The sequence below is a fragment of the Ursus americanus genome, chromosome 26, assembly GCF_024610735.1.
Source record: "Ursus americanus isolate L20-20 chromosome 26, mUrsAme1.1.p, whole genome shotgun sequence".
NCBI lineage: Eukaryota > Metazoa > Chordata > Mammalia > Carnivora > Ursidae > Ursus > Ursus americanus.
This window is the reverse complement of record NC_142152.1, coordinates 34128281-34154323: the sequence shown is the minus strand read 5'-3', so window position 1 is coordinate 34154323 and position 26043 is coordinate 34128281. Positions and strand designations below refer to the sequence as shown.

General features: G+C 38.4%; 2 protein-coding genes across 4 annotated transcripts in view; both read left to right on the top strand.

The window, feature by feature from the left end:
• The window catches only part of TRIP11 (thyroid hormone receptor interactor 11), a 66901-nt gene extending 47522 nt beyond the window's left edge, over positions 1–19379 (top strand). For all 3 annotated transcript variants that reach the window (XM_045807598.2, XM_045807597.2, XM_045807599.2), the window contains 5 exons: positions 9796–9877; positions 10675–10789; positions 11217–11333; positions 13315–13459; positions 16016–19379. In XM_045807598.2, the coding sequence (XP_045663554.2) occupies positions 9796–9877; positions 10675–10789; positions 11217–11333; positions 13315–13459; positions 16016–16236 (680 nt within the window). In that variant the 3' untranslated portion in view covers positions 16237–19379. The remainder of the gene's footprint in view (positions 1–9795; positions 9878–10674; positions 10790–11216; positions 11334–13314; positions 13460–16015) is intronic.
• A 5921-nt stretch (positions 19380–25300) lies between these two features.
• Positions 25301–26043, top strand: part of FBLN5 (fibulin 5) — an 84621-nt gene continuing 83878 nt past the window's right edge. Inside the window, exon 1 of the mRNA XM_045807602.2 lies at positions 25301–25729. The gene's annotated coding sequence lies outside the window, so the exon portion shown is untranslated. The remainder of the gene's footprint in view (positions 25730–26043) is intronic.

Sequence of the window (26043 nt, the reverse complement as noted above, 5' to 3'; positions counted from 1 at the left end):
ATTCTTGTCATTTACATTCTTGTCTCTTCTTACCGATGTTTTCTTTTATTACCTCAGTGCAATACTGCTTTTATATCTATAAACACAAATGTCATTTGATTTTCTCAAAGCTGCAGTCTTGATTTGATAATACAAATAAACCTTGATTAGCTTGGTTGTTTCAAAGGAATCACTGTATATTTTCTTTCATAGATCATTAAGTACTTTAAATGTTGATTGATGTTGTAATACTGTACTTTATTTTTAACACAAAACTTGGCCAGACAGCGAAAATATTTGCCAGGAGAAACAATTTTGAAAAAGACAGATTGGCTTTTGTTGCAGGAAAGTACATAGAGACTTAAAGTGTAGAAGCAAAGTATTGTTTTATTTCTAAGCATCTGTGGACTGATGATTAGTTGATATGCAGTTTCAACATTTAAACAATATTGGGAAACTCACTTTAAAAGTGGTATTTTATTCAAAATGCTTGGTTGTGCTTTTGCTACCGGAGATGAGATGATTCATTCTGGTCAAATGTATGAAAAGGGAGCCATTGCATATAACACCAGCATTAAAGCAGTAGATCATTGATGATTTCCCTCATTCTTAGAGTACACAATTGTGTATGTACGTGGAACTATAGTTCTAGGTCAGGGTGTTTACAGACCTTGTAGGAAAAGTATGAAGATACCTTATCAGACATTAAGTAATTAATGAGAACCGACCACTTGGCCTCATGCTAGATGTTGTGTGAGACTCTAGCTAGATAGGAAGTAACACATGGCGTAGATCCAGCATGGGTTCACAGTGTAAGACAGTGGCGCATAGCAGTGGCCATGAGACATGCATATTTACCTCTCCAAGAATCTCCTTGAGTGTCGGGCATTCCATGGAGGAAAGGAACTTGAGCAGAGCCCTAAACTAGTAGGAAGATTTCACCCCTAAAATGGAAGAACTTCTTTTTCCCTTCCCTGCGTGATCCCCTTTCCCCATATAATAACAATAAAAAGGAAACCCTAAGATCCTGTAGGTGCTGTATTTTAATAGATAATGTGTCTAGCTTTCCTTCTTTCTAGAAATTATTCTTGGAACATTTTGCCTGAAAGCATTTTTGTTCAATATAGTTCCAAAGACTTACTTCACACACCATCCTGTATTACTGATTTTTCAAACTTAAGGTGCTAGTCCTATGTGAAGCAGATAGGAGGATGGAGTCTTTCACTATTTTGAATTGATCGGAGTTAGAATTTCTGTGGAATTGTCATACATGGGAAAATACACACCTATGGAAACCTAGACTACAGCCAGACCATTAAAAGATGTGTCAACTTGCTATATTTATGGCCAGGTTTGACATTTTACTTCTTTCACTTCTTGTTCTCTACCATTGTCCTTAAGATAATTTCCTCTTAAATGAAAATGGATAAAATTGAATAGCACAAAATAGTTCTCATTTTGATAATACACAAAAATAAGTTTTCATAAACAATACAAATTTAGATTCTAAGATTGAGAGTATCTTTTGATATGTCTGCCAGTATAGAGCTGCACCTTGAAGGGTCCCATAACTGATTTTTTGTTTTGTTTTGTTTTGTTTTTTAAGACTCTTTTTAGAGGTGCCTGGGTGGCTCAGTCGTTAAAAGTGTCTGCCTTTGGCTCAGGGCGTGATCCCAGAGTTCTGGGATCAAGCCCCACATCAGGCTCCTCCGCTGGGAGCCTGCTTCTTCCTCTCCCACTCCCCCTGGCTGTCTCTCTCTGTCAAATAAATAAATAAAATCTTAAAATAAAAAAAAAAAGACTATCTTTTTAGAGCAGTTGTAGGTGTGTAATAAAGTTGAGAGGGAGGTACAGACATTTCCCATATAACCCCTTCCTCCTGTTAACATCACTTACCAGAATGATACTTTTTTTTAAACAAGGATGAACCTGCAGTGTGATACATCGTCCTCATCCAAAGTGCACAGTTTACCTTAGGGTTTACTCTTGGTGTTATGTATTCTATGGATTTGGGCAAATGTATAATGAATTACAACATTATGGTGTCATACGGAGTATTTTCACTGCCCTAAAAATCCTCTGTGTTCCTTCTATTCATCTTTGCCCCACCCCCCTCCACCCTCACCTCTGGAAGCCACTGATTTTTTTTACTGTCGCCATAGTTTTGCCTTTTCCAGAACATCATAGAGTTGGAATCAGACAGTATGTAGCTTTTTCAAAATACCTTCTTTCCCTTCATAATATGCATTTAAGGTTCTACCATGTCTTTTCATAGTTGATAGCTCATTTCTTTGTAGTGCTGAATAACATTCCATTATCTGGATGGACCACAGTTTATCCATTCATCTGCTGAAGGACTTCTCGGTTGCTCCGAGTTCTGGCAGTTATGAATAAAGCTCCTGTAAACATCTATGTGCAGGTTTTTGTGTGGACATGAGTTTTCAACCCCTTGTTGTAAATACCAAGGAGTGCATTTGCTGGAACATATGGTAGTTTTGTAAGAAAGTGCCATCCCACGTTGTATTCCCACCAGCAGGGTATGAGAGTCCCTGTTGCTTGTCCTCGCCAGCATTTGCTGTTGCCACAATTCCAGTGAGCCGTTTTCATAGGTGTGTAGTGATAGCTTGTTTTAATCTGCATTTCCCTGATGACATATGGTGTGGAACATCTTTTCATATGCTTATTTGCCATCCATATATCTTCTTTGGTGAGGTTAAGGTTTTGGGCCCATTTAAAAAAATTTTTTTTAAAGAAGTTTTGGTGACTGCTTTTTAAAAAGTCTGTAAGTTGAGAATGGAAAATTTCCTTACAGTGTTTTTTTGTTTTTTTGAAGAAAATCTTGAAGAGCGTATAAAATAAGCCCCAGTAAACCTAGTGTAATATGAAGCATGAAAATATGTTTTAAGACTACAAATATAAAAGAGGTTTAAAATGTTTTTCATGGAACTACCTTTACGGTGCTAGATGGTGGAGTTTTTATTTTAAATAAAGACATTCCGTTTTCCAGGACATGATTTATACAAGAAAACATATAATGTCCTGTTGAACATAAGCCAAATACATTCCCAGACGCTTTGTTACCCAAACCTTTTGAGGGATTTCTTTATAGATGTTTTTGGCAGAAGTGGTGATTTTAGAGGAAACATATAAGAAATACCAGATGCAGTTTTCTGAATTGCCATAAATGGTTAAAAAGTTATTTGTGATGATATAAACATCTGGGTATACTAGACAATGCCAGGACTTTAGTTAAGAAAAAAGTTTATATCAATTAGGTGAATAACTAAGCCCTTTTAAAGTTAATGATTATATTTTAAATGTGTGTTTTATTAATTCTTCTAAGTACAGAAGAAAAAATAAATTATGTGGCAATGGGAATGTTTTGAGTTAATATGTTTTGTGTATTTTCCCTCATATGGACAGAGTAATTCAGAACATAAATCATTTATTCTTTTTGTCCTGTGTTCTGTTCTTCCCATATATTCTCCTTACCTAGAGAAAAATCCATCATTCTTTCATTTACTTATCAAAAATGCATTGTTTCCTGCTATGTACCCAGCACTGAAATAGGCACTGGAGATACAGAGATAGGGGACCAATACTTTCAGGAGGTTTAGCTCAGACAAGAAGGGGAAGATTACATGTAATCACATGCATGCAACCAGTTGTTTCAAAAGGAAAGAACAATTCATTGTATTTGGTGATGGTGATATGGAAGGGTAGAGAAGGCTAGTGAACGATATACTTGACGTCACTTGAATGATGAATAGGTACAGCTAAGCAGGCAGGGAGTTGGGGAAGAGCATTCTAGATAGAAGGATGAATTCGTATGAATCTGTATGCAGCTTAATCTGGAAACGGGCTGAAGATCTGGTGGACCTGGTTGGTAGTGACCAAAGGGGAGGTTGTGGTGGAAGTGGGTTGTTATATGGAGAAATGAAACTATAAGTATGGATCACAAACACGAATTATAAATTGGGGCCCAAGAAATAATATAAAAGAACAAATAGGACCAAGTAGAGAGAGTGGTGAATTGCAGAGTTTCTTAGGGAGGCAGCAAATTCTCGGCTCCACCCATCTGTTGCCATGCAGGCCTGTGGACCCACTGTTGCCAAATCTCCAGATCTTTCAAGAGACACTGGAAATGTAGACTTTTATGTGAAATATTCCAATTTTTTATGTGATACCAAATTTAAAACACGCTGTGTGGGCTGCAAAAACATTTCTTTGGGCCAGATTTAGTCTGTGCTGTTTGCAACAGGGAGCTTTCAGAAATGAGTTGAGGTTCAGTCATAAGCCTAGAAAGCCTTTTGTCATTATTTTCTATAGTGATGATGATATTCAGTAAGTGGCAAAATTATCATAATGGCTTTACTTTTCTCTGACAAAATTGCAGCCGTTTCTTTTGGGATATGGCTGGTCTGTGTGAACATTTTAAAATTAAATATGTAATTTGATTCACAATATTCAGTCTTTTAAAAAAATTTTTAAATTTTTGTTTCGATATGGAAAAATACAGTACAAATTATCTGAATTCATACTGAATGAGGGAGGAGTGTAGAGAGGGTAAATAAATTTAATCTGCTTACATTATTTATATAAGACCTGTTGGAAATGCACATGGTAACTCTAATTTTAATTGTACAAATAATCCAAGAGACCTCAATGTTGGTATTTTAATGGAGTCACAGATTCTGACCTAGTGAAATTGAAATTAATGAGCTTATATTAATAAAGTCTTTTCCTGTGAGTTCATTGCTAGGAAGTAGAATTTCAAAAATTACTTTTCATTCCTCAATTAATAATTATAGTTATGGAATGAGAAAGCCATCACCATAGTCTAGACCTTGAAATTCTGTGATGTGGTTGAAAAGAATTGAGTTAAAAGACAAAGCAGATGTCAGTATGTCTTAACTTCACAGGTTATATATAAGATGCCTTTATTTTTTATTTTTATTTTTTTAATTATTTTTAGAATGCTTCATTTTATTTATGAATTTATTTTAATTTATTTTATTTTATTTTATTTTTTAAATGATTTTTTATTATATTATGTTAGTCACCATAAAGTACATTCCCGGTTTCCGATGTAAGGCTCGATGATTCATTTGTTCTGTATAACACCCAGTGCACCATGCAATACGTGCCCTCCTTACTACCCATCACCGGTCTATCCCATTCCCCCACCCCCCTCTCCTCTGAGGCCCTCAGTTTGTTATAAGATGCCTTTAAAAAGAATTATTTGCTGTTTATAAAGAAAGTGATCTTGTAGAAGTTGATATTCTGTGATAAAAAGATCATCTAATGTCTAGCCTTTGCTTCAATTATATTTAATTAAATGAAGAGGCTAAATTTCCTTATGTTGGATTTAATGTATTAAGATTCACATTTATTTAGGCAGCTAGTGCAAGTAAGACACTAGACCCAGTTTATTTATCAACATATCTGTAAATGAAACAATCTTTCTAACATTTTTTCTTCCTTGGCTCCTTGGTTCATAAAGAGGACAAGACAAAATGGAGGCAAAATTATCAGTGTTAATATTAACTAAAGTGATACGTTACTGGTATTGGTTAGGGGTAGGTTAAAAGATGAATTCTTTAGTTATTTTAAGAAATCAGATGAGCGAGTACTAATGCTTAATATAGCACTTCACTGTTTAGAAAAGTCACATTTAATCAGATTCAAAATCCTTTGAGATTAAGCCTGCATATTTTACAAAATAGGCAACAGTGTCTGGCCCTGGTGAAAGGACTGTGATTCATATGCAGATCTCCTGACCCTCAAGTCCTGTTCCAATCACCTTTCTTTTCTCTGTCAGGTGACTGTTAAATAAATCTGACTTGAGTCTTGTCCAAGGGAGCTAAATCATGCAACAGCCAGATGACTTTGTAAGGAGTGTGACTTAATTTTACGATGTGCTCTGAAGACAGTATTCTAGTGCAGTGTTACTAATCACAGATAAAATGTAAAGTTATGATGGACTTATTTGTTGTAGTCGGTACATTTTATTATGTTCAGTTTTTATTTTAAATCAAGTGGTAAGGGCCACGGTGTCCTCTCTAGGCATTATGGAGAAGAGGCTGTGATACGGCAGGTTTTAGGGTGGCATGTATTTAGAGTAACTCTTACCCTAAACTAGACTAAATCTCAGTTGCTTTATTGCTCAGCTTTAAAGTATATCCCCCTGCCATTTATTTTCTTTTTTTAACTTCCAAAGAATTATTTTGGCATGTTAGATTATTTCACAGGGATATTATATTTGGCTAAAAACCCATTTCTGAATAACCGTTATTTTGTCTGCCCATATAAATACAGTTCTGATTTCAAATTGTGGTTTGAATTAGTGTTCAGTTTTTGTGGAGAAATATTCAGAATCTCTGATGGGAGGAAAATAAGGGTGCCTAGAGAAAAAGAGAAGTCCATGGGGACCTTTGAAGTCAGTATTTGACTTTCTTTTCTAAACCTTTCCTAGTTAATACCATTCTTCCAAGCCCTCCCTCCAAATTCTGAAGGTTTTTTCGTAGACTTTAATACCAGAATATGTTTAAACTACTACTTGAATTTGAAACAGCCCTGTGCATGCCTGAAGGATATGCAGAGTTATCAATTCTCTGTCACATTAGTTTAGAACTAACTTGTATTCTGATGAGTTTAAGAAGTTTTTACCCTATTATTTTGGCCATTAGGATGTTTTGACCCTGCCTTTCAGAACAGAGACTTTAATCAAAATTATACTAATATTAATGAATTTCATTAAGAAAATATCTTTGACCTGAACTTAATTTTTATTTTTATTTTTTATGATTTTATTTATTTATTTGACAGAGAGCACAGGTGGGGGAGCAGGAGAGGGAGAAGCAGAATCCCCGCTGAGCAGGGAGCCTGATGCAGGGCTCAGGACTCTGGGGTTGCGCCCTAAGCCCAAGGCAGATGCTTAACTGACTGAGCCACCCAGATACCCTGAACTTTATTTTTTTAAAAGATTTATTCATTTATTTTGTGAGAGAGAGAAGGAGGGGTCAGGGAGAGAGGGAGACGGGTGGGGGGTGGGCAGAGGGAGAGAATTTCAAGCAGACTCCCCGCTGAGTGCAGAGCTGGATGCGGGACTCAGTCCCACGACCCCAGGATCATGACCTGAGCCAAAATCAAGAGTTGGACGCTTAACTGACTGAGCCACCCAGGCACCCCTTGACTTGAACTTTATTAAGAAGACAGATTTCTTGATCTGTTTTTTATAGAGCAAACTTAAATTTTTGTAATTTATTTTATTAAAATTTTAATCAGAGCAAAATCAAATCTTTGCTCTATGAATTTTACTCTGAAGATGTCTATCATTCAGTTTTATCTTTCTTTTCTTTTTTTTAATAAACGACAATATACTCTAGTGGTTACATTCTGGTTATGCTCCAAAGCAGTGCTATCCAATAAAAATATAATGCAAGCCACATGTATAACTTACTAATGTTTAGTAGCCATGTTAAAAATAAAAAGATACATGGGAAGTTAATTTTAATGACATTTTATATAGCTCAGTATATCCAGAATATTATTATTTTGAAGTATAATCAATATAAAAAATCATTAATTTTAGAAGAAAGTAGATGGAGGTCTGAGAGAAAGGGAAGGTGGAGGTAAATTTGACCTCTGTTTCTCTACTACCCTTCCATAGTGGGGAGGATGAAACAGAAGACTGTGCCCATCCTTACTCTGGCTCTTACTGTAGCTCATGAGTGGGATGGTTAATTCAAAACATCGATAAGAGATGAATTTACTTGCTGTTTTTCCTCTGAATAGTTGAGAATTCTCTTTACATTCAGAATGTAGTAATAGGGAGGGCCCAAATAGCTCCTTGTGTTCATAGTATATATGTGCACATTAAGAATCTAAAATGTCTTTTACTGACTCAGACTTTAATAGTAATCTTGTTCTCTCTCTCTCTCTCTTTTCTTTTAATATCCAAGCTTAAATTCCTTACTGGAAAAACAGGAAAGGAAACGTTTGTAGTAGATTTTCCGAACACAAACCTTGCTTTTATAATATGGTTATGGCAACCATCTCTATTTTGGTAAAGTTAGCCTATTATATGAATTACATTTTGCAATTTAGATTTTTGCAATTTAGAAGAACCACAAGCCATTGCAAACGGTTAAACTGGACATTTTTTGTATACACATTTAGTACTTTAAATCAGAATATTGGGCATGGTGCAAGGCAGATTGAAAACATAAAGCAGATGGACCTGGCCTAATCTGTAGTATTCAGAGAAAACTTGGAGGAAGTGACCTACGAACTTAGATGTGAAGGTGAATAGGAGTTAATAGGTGGTCCTGATGGAAAAGAGCTTTTCAGGTAGAAGAAAAAACATCTGTACAAGTCTTGTAGTAGGAATTGAGAGTCCAGAAATAAACCATACATTTCTGATCAGTTGGTTTTCGACAAGGTGCAAAAAAATAGTTTTTTCAACAATGTATGGTGCTGAAACAAGTGGATATTTATATGCACAAGAATGAGATTGATCCCTTGCCTCACACCAGGCGTGAAAACTAACTCAAAATGGAGCATAGACCTGCATTTTAGAGTTAAAATTATAAAACTCTTAGAAGGATACACAGGAATAAATCTTTGTGATGTTGAATTAGGCATTGATTTATTTGATGTGACTCTAAAAGCACAGGTAACAAAAGAAAAAGTTGGACTTCATCAAAATTAAAAACTCATACTTCAAAGGATAGCATCAAGAAAGCAAAATGACAACCCATGGAATGGGAGAAAATATTTGTGAGTCCTATATATGACAAGGGGGCTTGTATCCAGCTGCCACCAGGAAAATGCAGCATAATTCAAAGAGTAGTTTTGTGGAAAGAGGTCAGAGTCTAGTGTTTGGATTGGAGTGTTTCTTGATTTGAAAAGTAGAGCTCTGCTGCAGAGTCAATCTCTTCATTTCTTTCAGAACCAAACTTGTAATCGAGCTTGGATAAGCATCTCCTTCAGCTCAAATTATCCATTTCTGAGGTGACAGGTATCAAAGGTCTATGGGTCTGGCTGAGAGTTCCTTCGTCTGGGAATCGTTGGCCCCGTGGCACAGTCGGATTTATGAACAGGGTATCTCCTGTTGTAATTCTAGACTTTGCCTGTAATACTGCTTGGATTCCAGCTGTTCCATCAAGATTTTACAGCTTTTGCTTCCTCTTTAAATAAAAATTATAAAATAACATAGTCCAGCATGCTTCTGAATTAATCATATAAGCTATAGTTATCTTGATCAGTATGTTAGAACCAGTGATCTGAATTGGGTTTTGCAACCTATATACCTCAGAATACTTTGTCCTGTGAGCTACATCCGAGCCATGCTCTTAGTTGTATTAAATACTCTTCTTAGCTCACCAAAAACCAGAGTCCAGCCAGGAAAATGGAAAAAGGAAAATCTAAAATTGTCCTTTCCATTTCTCCCCATTAAAGAGTGGCTCTGGAAATGTTTTATGCAAGGAGGCAGTGGTGAAAATCTCTTTTTGCTATCAGGTTTCTGAAGAGAATGAAAACCCTTTTTTGGTTTTTAAATTTTCTATTAAAGAATTGAATACTTTATTGGGGATAAACTGTGTGAATAAAGGCATACTCTGGCTGCTAAGTAATTTCTATACCAGAAAGCCTAGTTCTTGAACCAAAGAAGAGATGGAAGTTAATCAATATTACTAATTAGAATAAGTGTATATATTCAGAATTTGCAGAAAAGATGTTGTAAATCTCATTATATATTCATCCAGGCTATTTTAATCAGTTAATGACCATCTTTATTCACATGTTTTAAAACAGATGAACTCCGACAAGAAATGCTGGATGATGTACAAAAGAAATTGATGAACTTAGTAAACAGCACAGAAGGAAAAGTGGACAAGTATGCTCTACCTTTTAACTTATATGTATTTTATGGATATTACCTTTACAGTAAAAACAGCTTCTACATGTAGATGTTTATATGTGATTAAGCTAAGCCTTTTCTTATATGGTGATGAGATGTAGGTCGTTTTCATGAAGAGTCAGTAGAATAACTTCTCTTGGTTTTTAGATGAATTTTTCCCAGCTCAAATTCTTTTTCTTAAAACCATATGGAGGAGTTAAATCATCACCATAATAGGAAGTACTTAGAAAATAAAAACTTTTATTCTTAGCATTCTTTTTAGCGCTCTTTAGATGTCCTTAAATGAACATACCTTGCTTAAATATATTAGGTCTGAAACCTAGGTATGTATGTAACATATCATTAATATTTTAAAGACTTGGATATTATTAACAAATTTTTAATAAATATGAGTGGGGAAGTGTAAGCATACCTGTGAAGCACGAGAGCTGTCCTCACCATTCGAGGTGGGGAGAGGGACATCGGGAGTGTCTTAAGGCAGAAGCCAGACACACTGAGAGGCACTGAGCACCGTCTCATTTGATCGATTTGGTTGGAGAAAGTGATGGATAATAACTGATGTTTTAAAAGGTATGCATTTTTTAGATTGTTTGAAATGTCTTTGATTAGACTTGTCAAGTACTTTTTAAGTATTTCAAAATATTTCTTTAGTGTTTTTTGGTAACTTTTTAAATAATTAAATATGTATATGTTTAGTGTTTATTGTGTGGGTACACAAAATATGGGGATAACTGTTGAGGTAGCTTGAGCTGTTTCTGCCTTTATTTTCACAGAGTCCTAATGAGAAACCTCTTCATTGGACATTTCCACACGCCGAAACATCAGCGCCATGAGGTGCTACAATTAATGGGAAGCATCCTGGGTATCAAGAGGGAGGAAATGGAGCAGGTAATTAACTGAACGATGGGAAGCTGTTCTGAATATTTTTATAACTCAGATAGTGGCATCATATAAAATTGTCTTCTTTTACTCTATATTATACAGCTTTCCTTTTTCTCAGTAATGTGGAAATGGACCAGTTCATACTACAGTGAAGAGGTGGATTTGTTCAACTTGTATAATACTAGTTTTGTCACTTATAAGCCACCTCTCCTATCAAAATGCTGAAATTTTAGACATGACAGGCCTCAACTCTTGATTTGAGATAGTGCTTGGAATGACATTTTATTGTATTTGTAGCCTCTCCCAGTAAGAGACATTGAATAAGCATTGGACTTGAAAAGCACAGTGCGCTACCATCTGAAATCAAGTAAAAATAGTTATTTTCTCTTTGCTTGTATTGATAATATTTTTCTGTTTTAAAATAATCTTTTAGTTGCTTCACGAAGATCAGGGTGGTGTTACCAGGTGGATGACTGGGTGGCTTGGAGGAGGATCAAAAAGTGTCCCTAACACGCCTCTGAGACCGAATCAACAGTCTGTGCTTAATAGTGTAAGAGCCAATTTTATTCTTGCTCTGAATAGGAGTGGTGAAATGCATCATGCTCGTTTGCAAAAATCAGGTTTCTTTTTTAGGTTATTTTATTATAAAGCCCTTTTATTTTGGAGTTGTGGAAACTGAGATCGAGAGAGGTGATTAGCTTAAGGATAATAATATTTTATTTATGTATGTATGTATTTTTAAAGATTTTATTTACTTATTTGACAGCACAAGCAAGGGGAGCGGCAGGCAGGTGGGCAGAAGGAGAGGGAGAAGCAGATTCCCTGCTGAGCAGGGAGCCCAATGTGGGACTTGATCCCAGAACTCTGGGATCACGACCTGAGCCGAAGGCAGACACTTAACCAACTGAGCCACCCAGGTGCCCCATTAAGCCAGTTTAAATAAATTTATTGCATATATGTTTTATTTTAGCTTTTTGTTTATACGGTACTTTTGTTTTTCCAAGTTTTAAGTATTTTTGTATTTGATCTTGCTGCTATAGGGACAGAGTCATTTGTCTTACTACTAAATTATGAGATTCTTAAAGACAGAGGCTTTATTTTATGCCTGGTTGTGTCTACCTTGTCATTGAGCACTTACTGAGTACCTGCTGTGTACCGACTGTTCTCAACTTCGGGGATGCAGCAGCACACCAGAAGACAGAGTTCCTGCCCTCCACAAACTTACATCTTGGCAGGAGGAGGCAGTTAATAAACATGAAAACAGTGCCTGATAGTCTGAATGAACATTAATAAATTCAGTAGCTCGGGGCACTTGGCTGGCTCAGTTGGAAGAGCATGTGACTCTTGATCTCGGGGATCATGAGTTCAAGCCCCACATTGGGTGTAGAGATTCCTTAAATAAAAACGAAAAGCCTAAAAATAAATTAATTGAGCAGCTCTGTGAATTAGAATGTGGAGTTTCCTTCTTTATTTTACTTTGTTTTTAAGTAAAGAAGAAACTGAGGATAGGTAACAAAAATACTCTATTTTAAACCGAATGGCATGAAATTTATTTTAAAGGAAAGGTCTAGGGGTGCCTGGCTGGCTCAGTCGGTGCAGCAGGGGTTGTGGGTTCATGCCCCATGTTGGGTATAGAGATTATTTAAAAATAAAATGTTAAAAAAATAAAAATAAAGGAAAGGTTTACACTACATTATTTTAATCTGAAAGTATTACTGGTGAGCTTTTGCTGTATTCATTGATTAAATATGACTGTTTAATACTTGTTTTCTATATTGTGTTTTATGTCCATGTAAACAGTTACTAAAATGATTTAAGACTTGATGTCTTAAGTGCCATCGATGGCAAGAAATCTAAGTGTCATCGGGTAGCCAATTATTTTTATTTACTTATTTATTTATTTTAAAGATTTTATTTATTTGACAGAGAGAGACACAGCGAGAGAGGGAACACAAGCAGGGGGAGTGGGAGAGGGAGAAGTAGGCTTCCCGCCGAGCAGGGAGCCCACTGAGGGGCTCCATCCCAGGACCCTGGGATCATGACCGAGCCATGCAGGCACCCCAATCGGGTAGCTAATTAAGACTAAGGTTTATAACAAATGTTGTCATCAAACATTATTGATTATATTGCTGAAGGTTTTATTTATTTATTTTTAATTTTTTTTTTTAAGATTTTATTTTTTTGAGAGAGAGAGCACGAGAGGGGGAAGGGTTAGAGGGAGAAGCAGACTCCCTCCTGAGCAGGGAGCCTGATGTGGGACTTGATCCCGGGACTCCAGGATCATGACCTGAGCCAAAGGCAGCTGCTTAACCAACTGAGCCACCCAGGCGCCCTTGCTAAAGGTTTTAACTGATAAACATAACTAAAGCACTAGTGGTTTTAATGGTTCATAAAGCTTAGTTAATACAGAAATGATTCAGAAGGCATGATTTGTTTTTGGTATTTAATTAGCACAGCTGGTACATTTTCTTGGTTGTAGTGAGTATAATTTAATGTCTGCCTTATATATAACCCAAATATTATTTCCTTAGTCTTTTTCAGAACTTTTTGTTAAATTTCTAGAAACAGAATCTCATCCATCTCTTCCACCACCAAAGCTTTCTGTTCATGATATGAAACCTCTGGATTCACCAGGAAGGAGAAAAGTAGTTACAAATGTACCAGAAAGTTTTAAAGGTAAAACCAGATATTTATTTTTTCTACAATTTAAAAAATTGAATGTTTAATTTTTGATTATGTTTTACAGTGATCTTAACTAAATTTTTAGTGTTTTTGAAAATGTGCAGTGACTTCTTCCAAAATTCCAATAAGGCATTAGATTTTGGCTTCATATATCCTGTAGCGATCTGATATTTAATTAGCTTAGAATAACCTAAGCAATATGAAATATTTTTCCTTTGTACATTGGAATAATTCTTCTCTCTGCATAAGCCACTTTGAATTATTCTTGGAAGTGCTGGTGAACCAGTAAACCTTTGCTTGGTTACCTGTTTTTCTTTCATACTAATGGTGCTTCCTGCTAAATTAGAGTTAAAAGTATAGTTTATATTCAGATTGTTTCAGTTTCTCTGTTATAAATATTGCTATGATGAATATCCTTGGTAAGTTTTTACACGCATCTTTAATGTTGCCCTTAAGATAAATTTCTGAAAGTGGAATACCTACGTGTAGACATTTCTTAAGAATTAGAATATAATGGCAAATTATCCTTCAAAAAAATAAGTGTAGTTTATAGTTAGAGAAAGGTTTTTTCCCTGTGAACATCTGAGTGTTAAATTCAATAACCAAACCTTGGTGTGTTAGTAATATTTGTAAGAGCAGTTTAGTAAACTGGCTTAGACATCCAAAGATGTATTGAAGCCTTCTTGGATGTTAAAAGGTCCACCTGGAAGCAAATGGTTTGGTGGTTCTGTGATCTGTATGTATGGTTTTCTATCCCACTGGGTCAAAAGGGCCTTATTTATATTTATGTCCCCTAAATTATGCAGTAAATTTTCTTGAGTTGAAATTGAAATATAATCCATTAGACTATAAACAGATTCTTTATTAGAAAGTCTCTCTTTGATCTGAAATCTTCATATTTTAATACAGACTAAAATGTTTGCTAGTTGGACTGTAAAAGTGTATGCTATTGTATACTCCCAGGTTTATATCACATCAGATACTTAAATTTGGATAAAATATTAAAGAATTTATATTTTGAAATTTTAAAAAACTCAAAGTCTAATTTACTGAATACTTCTGGTTTCCTGAACTTTCAGATAAAAAGAAATGGTAAAATTTGTTTTGATAAAAGATTTGGCTCCTAAATTTAATAAAAAGTCTCCACTTTATCTAACAGCTTATAGACTATACTAAAAACTTTTTTCTTGGGGTGCCTGGGTGGCTCAGTTGGTTAGGTGTCCGTCTTCAGCTCAGGTCATGTGGGATCGAGCCCCACATCGAGCCCTGCATTGGGCTCCTTGTTCAGCCGGGAGCCTGCTTCTCCCTCTCCCTCTGCCTGCCACTCCTCCTGCTTGTGCGCGCTCTCTCTCTCAGTCAAATAAATAAAATCCTTAACAAACAAACAAACAAAACCACACGTTTTTCTTGCTACACTAGGTTGTAGCATCTGCAAGTGGATTCCGAAATTCGTTACGGCAACGTCACCTGCTCCCTGTCCTCCCTTCCGCCTCCATCCCTTCCCCTTCTTCCCTCTCTTCTTCCTTTTTCTTCCTCTCTTCACTTATCAAGACATGTGCCCAGCTTGGTTCGGATTGATCAGAGGCAAAAGCCAGTGATGTTTTGAGCTGCTACAGGGTTTACATTAAAAAATAACAAAAAAAAAACCCAAGCTTAGTCTTCAGTCCTGGATTTGGAAGTGTGTGGTGAGGGGCAGAGCTTACCAAGGAGCACCAGAAGCCTTCCCAGAGTTCGGAACGTTGTCATTCACAGGGAAGTAAAGGTTGGGGACCCAGGGTGCTCGACTCCATGTTAAGTTGATTCGATGAATTTGTTTCAATGCTCTTTGTTTTAGAGGCTTCTTTTTATTTGAGTTTCCCATTGCTTGAGTGGCGCTTGTCTCTTAACAAGGAAGTTGTTAGTCATCTTGGGTAATAAAGCAGAATTCTATCCACCAGGACATTAGGGCATTAACAGAGACCTATTCCAGTAAAAAAACTAGTTTCAGCGTAACATGATAGAGAAATAATCTAACAGAGAATTGTTTCAAACCTTTGAATGTCTAAAAAAGGAGGGTCAGGTAATGTAATACGAAAAAATTGTTTTTCTTTGGGTAAATTAATATCACATTTGATTGTTATCACTGTGGAATTGGTGCCAGTTTTTTTTTCGTGGCCCTCATAACTATTGGAGGAAAAGGAGTTCTCAAGTCCTTCCATCTTTCAGGTGAGTAGTTAGAAAATTTGCATTGTGACATAGAAGACACCCTTGAAAAGCCGTTATTAAAGTAAGTGAAGTTCATCAGTTATATAATTGGTATTTGAGTATCAAACAAAGTATTAGCTCTGCATACAGATACTGCTCCCTCCCCTGTTCTTTCTCCATTCCTCTCACTTCCTGTCTTGTCTTTTTTTTACCCTTTTTATGTCATAGACCCTGCTTAGCAGATCCAGAACCCAGCAGCATAGGAATTAAATTTATTCAGGGGCCAAATCTAGGACTCTAAAACACATGTATAGTGTTAACTTATTAATATATGGGAGACTGAACAACTTGTATTTTATCATTTAGATACCACAGAATCCAGAACTGGTAGAAGAGCAGATGTGAATCCATTCTTGGCTCCCCGCTCTGCGGCTGTGCCTCTCATTAACCCAGCTGGACTTGGACCGGGTGGGCCTGGGCATCTTCTTTTGAAACCCATCTCAGATGTGTTGCCCACATTTACACCTTTGCCAGTGTCACCTGACAACAGCGCTGGAGTTGTGTTGAAAGACCTTTTAAAGCAATAGATGATTCTCAAGCCAGAGACAACATACGTAGCACTTTAAAAGAAACCATGAACACTATATGTATGTACTTTATCACAAAGTGGCCTTTTGGAAGAAGTCATGTATTTGTTTGCAGTTCTACATTCTCTAAACTTAATAAAAATATTCTTTTTGCTTTAGAAATTGCAGGTGTCACAGGAGGAAGTGTTTCCTATATTATATGCTTTTTTCCTTCTCTGATTTGACCTAATTAAAGCTAGAGACATTTGATCTTTCATCTTAATTTACAAAAATTAAGAAAAGTATAAAGATAAAAATTTCTAGTAGCTGTATATCAGCTCTTTATGATTTTCAAGCTCATTTAAGCTAGAGACATGTGGTTTATCTTTTAAAGATAATCAAGAGATTTACAAAAAGAAGGAGAAAATAATAGTAGTGGCTTATCTGTATGGTGCAAACAATTGATCTGAAGCATATATTGGTCATCTTTTGTTTTTTCCCCCATTAGTCCTGTTGAGAAGACTTTGTGTAGACAGGCCAACAACAGGCTTGTCCCTGGGAGATCACAGGTGTCCTGAGGTGGGATGTGTGTGTGTGTTTGGTTCTATGCAATTTTATCACACGTGTAGATCAGTGTGATCACCACTACAGTGCAGTGCAGATACCCAACGGTTTCATCAAGCCTCTCTGGAGTTGTCCTTTGTTTTATAATTGTGGCCTCCTCCTTCCCATCCCGTACTCGCCTAATCTCTGGCAACCACTGACTGCACTCCAGCTTTGTAATTTGGTCATTTCAAGAGTGCTGTGTAAATGGACTTGTGGAGGATGTAACCTTCTCGATTGGCTTTTTTCACTCAACATAATTCCCTGGAGACCCATCCAAGTTGTTAGGTGTATCGGTAATTTGTTCCTTTTTAATGTTGAGTACATACGGTGGAGATATGATTTAGTTTTAAGAGCCAAGGTATCTTTTTAAAGGTATCATCTCAAAACTGTTTGCTTACACAGATGCACACAGCTTCCGTGTAAGTGTTAAGTCAAACAGCTGCATTTACGTACTACGATTAGCAATATCACGGAACGGGACGCCTCCTGCATCTGTCTGCCGTGTGGTAGAAGAGGAGCGCCGATCCAGGAGGCCCCAGTTCTCATCCTCATGGTCACTGAGGGCAGGACGTCACCAGCGCCAGCACCGGGTGTTTGGAACTGAAGAGGAAGGGAGTAATTCTTTAATTTTTTACAAAGCTGTCCTAATCTTGACCTGGAACTTAATTATATCAGGATGTTCATGTTTGTATTAGTCGTTGGAGTTGTACATTTAAAGACATTTCTTGCGAATTTTGTAAATTTCAGTATGCCTTGAAAATCTGTGTAATAAGGAAAGGTGAAAGATAATACTAATCCAAATATGTAAATAGGCCTGGCCCTGGCCAGGGTTCAATTTGGTTGGTTGTAAATTTTGCTCTGATTAACTGTCTACTGTCTACTGTATTTAGATTGGAAGATTAGAAGTCTTCTTGTGTGGATGGGTAAAGCTTGTTTTTCTGAAATGTTTAGTAGCCGAGACGTCACTGCCTCAGGACATCCCCCGTCTCGTGAGTCGATGTATGTATATTTCCGTTCTTAGTTTAGTCCACTGTACAGGAAGTTGTTGTACAGGTTCTAGATTAGAACTGTCAAACCGCCTCTTGTCCATTTTGCCCATTAATTACTTCTTTATGAAATTATTACCGTTAGGTTTTGTACGATCCTTCCAAAGATGCTTTCACTGGCCATTCTACATTATGTGCTGCTTGCCATTGACATTTCATCTCAGTGTGGAGCATCTGAAATAAAGGTTTCTCAGTTAAAAAAAAAAAAAAGACACATGATCCTTCATTTTGAAGAAAGAGAACATGCAAAAAAAAATTTCATCTTTTAATTTGAAAAGGAGATGCATGCTACATATTTAAGTAGCATATCATCATATTTTAAAGGCCTTTGAGGACATTTTGGGCATCCCCCCCCCCCATAGTTTTATGTAAGTTTGAAAGCTGTTGTGGGTGGATTGCATATCTAAACATCACAGCATGAGCTTCCGTGGCTGCTATTTAAATAAGTATGTGACCTTGTCCTCAAGCTGTGGTACCTAATGTTTCAGTTGTATCATGGTTGAAACTATAGCTCACTGGTATGCATACTAAGTGTTTGTTGATCTAAACCAGACATAACTCATCTACTTTTCTGAAACCAAGTTGTGTCAGAGATGAGCCATCTGCTCAAGGAATCTTAGTAACCATACAGTGATGAAGCATATAATTGTTATGTTAGCAATAGGACATGGCGAACGGTATTTTTACTGCAATATTTTAACTACAGTACTTTTACTGTTTACTTCTCTCTAAACTTACTAGAATTTGTGGTTGAATTTTGCTTTAGCTGCCAGTTTTTCACAACATTCCTAATGTTTTTCAACCGCTATAATATAGTAGAAAAGCCATCCATCCAGCCATTGAATTTGATTTTAATATGATCCTGGGTCATGTTTGGTTGAGTTTTAGTCCCTGCCATTATCGATTTTTAAAAGAAAAAAAAAACGAAAATAACAAAAACATGGACAATTAAAATATTAACTATCCTCTGCAAATAAAGCCTCCCATTTATTGTAACCTTTTAATGGTTAATTGAAAAGCGGAAAAAAGACTCAAAATACTTATCTGATCACTAGATGGGAAACAGACTTCATCTTCAGGGAAAAGGGGAGTGATAAGAATTAGTGGGGGAGTGCCATTGTGCATCAGACTTAAAACATTTGACTCTGATTTTTCAAGCCAATGGAGTTTTTCATATATCAAAGTATTTAAAACGTCTTCCATCCACAAAAATTTCCTTTAATTTTGTAAATATTGAGTAAGTATAACTGATATTTATTTTATATATTCCTATGGAAAAAGTAATGGTATTTAATGTTCTGACATTTGTGATTTTTTGCCAGTCTTTACTTTTTAACTTATTAAGGTTTCTCTAATTAAACTTGGTAAGTTGTCTTTTGGTTTTTAGGGAAATATCTAAATGTGGGACATTTACAACCCAACCTTAATATTGGGTTGTGTTTTATAGAGCTAAAGTCAATGCATTTCTGAATTTCTCAGGAGCACTGCAAGGCAAAAAAAAAAAAAAAACAACTCCAAATAAAAATGATATATGTAAGTTGGCAATGTCTTTATCCACAATAAAAAAATTTTTTTAGCAAACAGCTGCTGACTTTTTCTTTAGAAGGGGGAGAAATGACTTACACATGTTGTTTATAGCAGCAGTTGATGAACTACGGAAGCTGATGTCTTCAAGTGTTCACCGGATGTTGCTGTTCGGGTGTTGGGAGCCTTGGAAATGGGAAGTGTGAACAATTTAATAGATGCCGAAGATTTTGTATGAAAAGAGGATCTGAGAGGTTTTAGTGAGCCTTTGAATTTTCTTTCAGAGGTAATATGCATCATTGGGCTCTTGGTTTTTCAGTAAGATAATCAGTTATGTCTTCCTTTTTTTCTGACATGTGGAACTTGAATATTTTTAACTATTCATGTGATGGTAGTATTGGAAGGAGCATAGTTTTCAGAGTTGGGAGATGGGAGTACTGCTTTTGCTCAATCCTTTCTCTGTGACCTTTAACAAAATTGCCTTCACTGTGGGACTGATTTCTCTCATCTTTCAGCACCCACATAGTAAGTGATCAGATGACACATGCATTCACAATATTAAATGAATAAATGTATCACTTGTGGAAATGCTTTATAAAGCCTATCGTTCTACACAGATTTTAGAAGTTCTGGTTATTACTGCCAAAAAGTGGGTAAGAATGTCAGGGGTGGAGGTGTTACTGAAGTCAAAGGTTGTTTCAAGAAGGTAGAAAGAGGTCAAAAGTGTGAAGTGCTTGTTGCCCTGGCAAGATAAGTTTTAAGAAGAATCCATTGGATTTAGGGACCGGGAAGTTGTTGGCTTTGAGCTTCAGCCGTGTTTGTGGAATGGCAGAAGCAAAAGTCGTATTGTCAAGTGGGTTGAGTCGGTGATGAGCAAGTAAAGATGTGTTTGTAGGCGACTCTGAAAAGTCACACTGTGAGGGGAAGAGAGGACATGAGGAGATGAGGAGTGCGGTGGAGGGAAAGTCATGTTCGGCTGGGAGGCTGAAGCATGTGTGAATGCTCCTGGGAGGACGCAGCTTAGACCAGACCAAGAGGCTGAAGACATTGGAGACAATTCCTGAGAAGTGGGAGCTGATAGAAGCGGAACACAGGTTCGGCCTGGGGGAGGAAGGTGCCTTTCTTGGGACAGCAGTGAGGGAAGAGAGGGCAGATGCAGATGGCAGGTGGATTGGGGTGGAGGGAAGTTGTGGGAATTTAATTCGGTGATGTTGGCAGGGAGTTTATCTGCTAAAAATGGGGGCGTCTGAGGCAGAAGAAACCCAGTCCCGTGGGGGAGACAGACATGGGTGCTGATCACTGGAAAAATGTGAGAAGTACCAAGCGCTTGGAGGCCTCTTGGGCAGGCGGTCACGTGGGAGCAAGGGGAATGGGGGTTAAGCACATCTTCCAGCAAGATTTGAGCACTCTAGAAGGAAGCAAGCTAGCAAATTAAATGTCAGATAAGAGGCAAACAGTTCTTGCCCTTAACCAGCAATCATGGGGTATAAAATGTTACGGACCTGAACCTTGTTTTCCTGTTCTTGGGACTTAGGTCATGTGAACATAGGATATATCTGAGGGGTTTACAGCATTCCTTTGCCGTAATTAATATATCCAGTGAATTAATCACCCATTATAATTACAACAGTATTTGTTTTGGAGATAAAAATCCAAGAATGTAAATAAATAAAAACTTAAGGCAAATATTTGAACCCTTAGTTGGTTTTGTGCCTTGGTTCTTCCTGTGCATCGGTCTTTGAGCCCTCCTGGGGTTAGGAAATGAATGATCTGCTCTATCATGATACCAGAACTGTGATCATTTTCATCTGTGGCTGTTTCATGAGTCCTCTCCTGTTCAGCTCCAGCGTCCTTTGAACCCTCAGAAATGAAGTCTCGATTGAAAATACTGTGAACTTAATGTACGGGTTTGGTAAGGTTGTTTCCTAGCTATCTTTGGCCTGTTCGAAATGTAAGCGACATTATTTTTTCTAAGATATGTGGCATTTGGGGGCGCCTGGCTGCCTCGTCTGTGGAGCATTCGATTCTTGATCTCTCGGGGTCCTGCATTTGAGCCCCACGTTGGGTGGAGAGATTACTTTAAATTTAAAATCTTTAAAAAATAAGTAAAATGCACGGCAATGAGATGTTGAGGGACATTATGTTGCGAGACACTTTTCCTCTAGCGATGGGGACTCCATCTCAAGCCCTCCTTGACCCAGGGCAAATGCAAACACTCCCCAGAGGACAGTCCCTCCCAGACAGTGAAGGGAAACAGGACTTCCTTTCCAGAAAACCTTGGAAACCAAAGTCGTAAATATTTGCTTCAGGTTTCCGGCGCGGCTCCTTCCACCGAGGTGTGTGTCAAGGTCCCGCGCTATCCCCTGGGAGTTAACACGTCAGGCCCTTCCACAAAGGGATCTTTCAGGCGCTCTCCGTGAATCGAGACGGGGACGGTGATGGCGTTACAAGTTCTAGACGACTGAGGTAATTTTTTATTTTTGAAAACTTGCGTGGGCTGTGAAGTCTTTCGACATTGTCGGAATCCTTTCCGAGTCCTCTCCGCAAAGCCGCGTGCGGACGTGTTCGTGGAGCCGCGGGCGGTGCCGGGTTCGGCCCGGGTCGCGCTCGAGGCTCGGCCTCGCCGCCCGTAGCGCCTGCGCTGGAAGACTCGGACGAGCGTGCACGTCATTCTCCGCCGAACTGCCACTCGGGAAAGGAGGACTTCCGTGTTTAGAAGTCTCTTCACTTTTATTCGCCCCCACCTTGGGACATTCGGTTTACTTGGTGAAAAGTAATTTTCTGCTGCCATCCTTTAATATGTGTGTGTGTGTGAAATATTTCACACGTTTAAGAAGAGACAATAAGGATATTTAGAGACATCCGGCTATCACCGTGGGACGAGGTCAGCCCCTTCCTCTAAAAAAAAAAGTAGGAAACGAAAATGGTCAAAAACAACCATTTGGGGCCCTGGAAATCGACCAGAGGCGGGCAAGAGACTGAAAATTGTTGATTTTTGAAAAACGTAGAGCTTCAGGTAAGAACCACAGGACGCCGCAGCCTTCCTGCCTGGGGCTCCCCAAACCTCCCAGTTTTCCTCGTAAGGAGCCCATCCTGAAAAGCCGCAAAAGCTAGTCGTGCAAACCAGCCGCTTTGTTGCCCGAGGGGTGGGCTGCGTGGTGGGGGTGGAGATGATGCACGAACTGCAACTTTGTCCGTTAAAAGTGCTGAACTCGGAAGGAAACGTGGAGAAAACTCAGCTCTGCTCGTCTTGAGATCGCAGTTCCAGAGAGGGAGAGGGGCCGACCGTAGGAAGGCAGCGGGAAGACTCTGGAGCTGAGGAAGCCAGGGAGGGACTGGCCTCAGAGCGCTTCTCAGTCTGTGCCCCGGGGCCACGGGCCGTGGATGGAAGCCACGGGCTCTGCTGACCACGGCGCCACGCAGGAGCAACCTCTGGGAAGCCAGAGCACGAGGTACAAAAAAAAAAAAAAAAAAAAAAAAAAGATGTAAAAACAGCAGAGACACCAGCAGCTGCACTTTCCTATGGGGGAGACTGATTTCCTCGGTTTAAATTGCATCAGGTTTTTTTAAAAATAAGAAAAATACATCAGAATACCTTAGTTGCTCCAATATAATCCAAAGTGTCCAGATTTCAATAAAAAATGGTGAGGAAGGCAAAGAAGAAAGTGTGACCCAGGCTCAGGAAAAAAGCCGTCAGAAGAAACTGTGTTGGCCCAAATGTTGGATTTCGCCCACAAAAACTTCCAAACAGGGATGGCCAGGACAAAACTTGAAGTGTGTTCAAAGGGTACAGAATAAACATTTGCATACTCACTACCCACCTTAATCAAATCTTAGCATTGGGTCATATTTCCTAAAGAATTATACTTTCTTTAGAGAAAGTTTTGAACTTGGACTTCATCAAAGCAGAGAGGGCAGCATCCTGAGCCCATGTACCCACGGCCAGCTTCCACGACTACCAACTCCGGGTTGTCAAGTCTCCACTCTTGTACCGCCTTCTTCCTTGTTCTTTTTCTTTTCTTTTCTTTTCTTTTCTTTTCTTTTCTTTTCTTTTCTTTTCTTTTCTTTTCTTTTCTTTTCTTTTCTTTTTTAAGATTATTTATTTGACAGCACGAGCAGGGGGAGCAGTGGGCAGAAGGGAGAGGGAGAAGCAGACTCCCGGCTGAACAGGGTGCCAATGCAGATCGATCCCAGGACTCTTGGGATCATGATCTGAGCCAAAGGCAGATGCTTAACCGACTGAGCCACCCAGGCGACCCTTCTTGTTCTTTATTTTGAAAGCATTTTCACACAGCGTGTCTTAAAACTGTAACAAGGAGTCAATTTTGTTACTTTTTGGGGGACAACGGAGATGATCAAATAATGCATGCTGCTTCCCTTCCTGAATTCAGGCTCTTTGTTAAAATCTGCCATCCCAGGGGCACCTGAGTGGCTCAGTTGGTTAAGCAGTTGAGCATCTGCTCTGGCTCAGGTCATGACCTCCAGGTCCTGGGATTGAGTCCCGTAAGGGGCTGCCCACTCAATGGGGAGACTGCTTCTCCCTCTCCTGCTGTCCCTGCTTGTGGTCTCTCCCTCTCTCTCTCTCTCTGCCAAATAAACTTAAAAAAAAATATTTGCCATCCCATCTGGGTACATAGGCTTGCAAGGTCTGTCATGTTTGCTATGAAAAGTCCTTTCTTTTGTGCAATATGATGACGTATATGATAGTCGTGTAGATTTTTAATTTTATTTTGGCAAAATTCAAAGTTGACATAATATCGTTCCCTCTAATTTTTGAGGGTGTTGATTTTACTGGTCTGATAGATTGAGGAATTTGGGAACCGCTAATCTTACATGGATTGTGAATAGGAAATGAGATAATTCAAACATCATGCCATCATAAAGTTATATTAAGTTTGCCCCTAACCTCAATTCACATTAAGTGTCGAAAACAGACAAAAACGATACAGGGATGGCAAATAGACAAGTGCCGTTAGCTATTTTCTTGAGTGCAACTCTGGGGCCCCACGGCAAAGGGTGTGCTTGCCTGAAGTCTTTTATAGTACAGATCCCGTATTTTACATGTGGTTATATGCTAAAACCACAGCCAGTTAAAATAATCCATAAGAAAAGCCCAGGTGTTTTCACAATTTGTTGAATTTCCTGAGAATTCCAAGCATGTGCAGAAAATTCTAACGTCTTTGAACAAGTTGGTTAAAGTACAGTTAGAGATCCCATGTCATCAGGGAAGAAACCCTGAAAATCTGGGCTTTAATTTCTATTCTGCCCCTAATGCTCTGATCCTAGGTAAATGAGTCTCTCTGGGCTTTTGTTTTCACATTTGTAAAATTAAGGGGTTACAGTAAATGATTTCTAAGTTTTGGGACTAGGTTCCCTCCTCCAGGCAATGTCCTTTTAACATTCTCAAGACTGGAGAGGGAACATCTTTGTGCCCTCCTTTGACAAATGCAAACTTAATTTGCTCTATAGAGAGATGGTGTGGGGGGAGAAGTTCCACAGCTTTACTGAGGGCCTACTGTGCGCTGGCACTTGCTAGGTGCTTTAGGAACTCTATTTTTATTACAGCACCATGTTATTATTTTTGCCCCCATTTTATAGCTGAAAACCTGAAGCTCAGCAAGGTTAAAAATTTTCTTAGGGTCCTGTATTTGTTGGGGTTCTCCAGAGAAACAGAACCAATCTTTTCTTTTCTTTCTTTCTTTCTTTCTTTCTTTCTTTCTTTCTTTCTTTCTTTCTTTCTTTCTTCCTTCCTTCCTTCCTTCCTTCCTTCCTTTCTTTCTTTCTTTCTTTCTTTCTTTCTTTCTTTCCCTTTCTTTCTTTCTTTCTTTCTTTTCTTAAGGATTTTATTTGTTTATCAGAGAGAGAGACAGCACAAGCAGGGGGAACAGCAGGCAGAGGGAGAAGCAGACTCCCTCAGAGCAGGGAGCCCAATGCCGGACTCGATCCTAGGACCTTGGGATCATGACCAGAGCCGAAGGCAGACGTTTAACCAACTGAGACACCCAGGTGCCCCAGAACCAAGATTTTTAAAGTTCACTCTATGCTTGACATAAGCATGACACAGAGGGCAGCAACCATGAAGGATGGCATTAAGACATCCAAATACATAAAAATGTAAAATGTACATGTTTCAAAAATTTTGGAAGACAAAAAGGCAAAACACAAACTGAGGAAACTGTAACATGAATGACAATGGCGAACTATCTTTACTGTGGGAATAGAAACAGGCAAGGATGTAGAGACACAACTCATGTTCCTTAGGGTTTCTGGCAGAGGCCGCTGCTCGTCCACGGATGTCCATTTTCTGCGTTCACAGCAGGAGAACTCCCGATTCTTAGGTAAGTCGGTTCGTGATCTCTCAGGACACAGGCTACATCTCCCAGCGCCCCTTGCAGCTGGGTGCTATCGGCTTCTATCCTGCTTCCTGCAATGTGAGTGTGGTGGTGCACCATTTTGGACCAAGTAGAAGGAGGTCAACACTCTAGAGATTGCCAAGCAGCAAGACTGATACCCTAAAGGGATCCAGCTGCTATAGTAGCCCCAGCCCACTATCCTACAGGGTGTAATGTGAGAACACGTATCGTTCTGTCACCAAACATAACTTTTGAGGTATTTCTAGTAAAAAAAAAAAAATCAACACAAACTACCACCA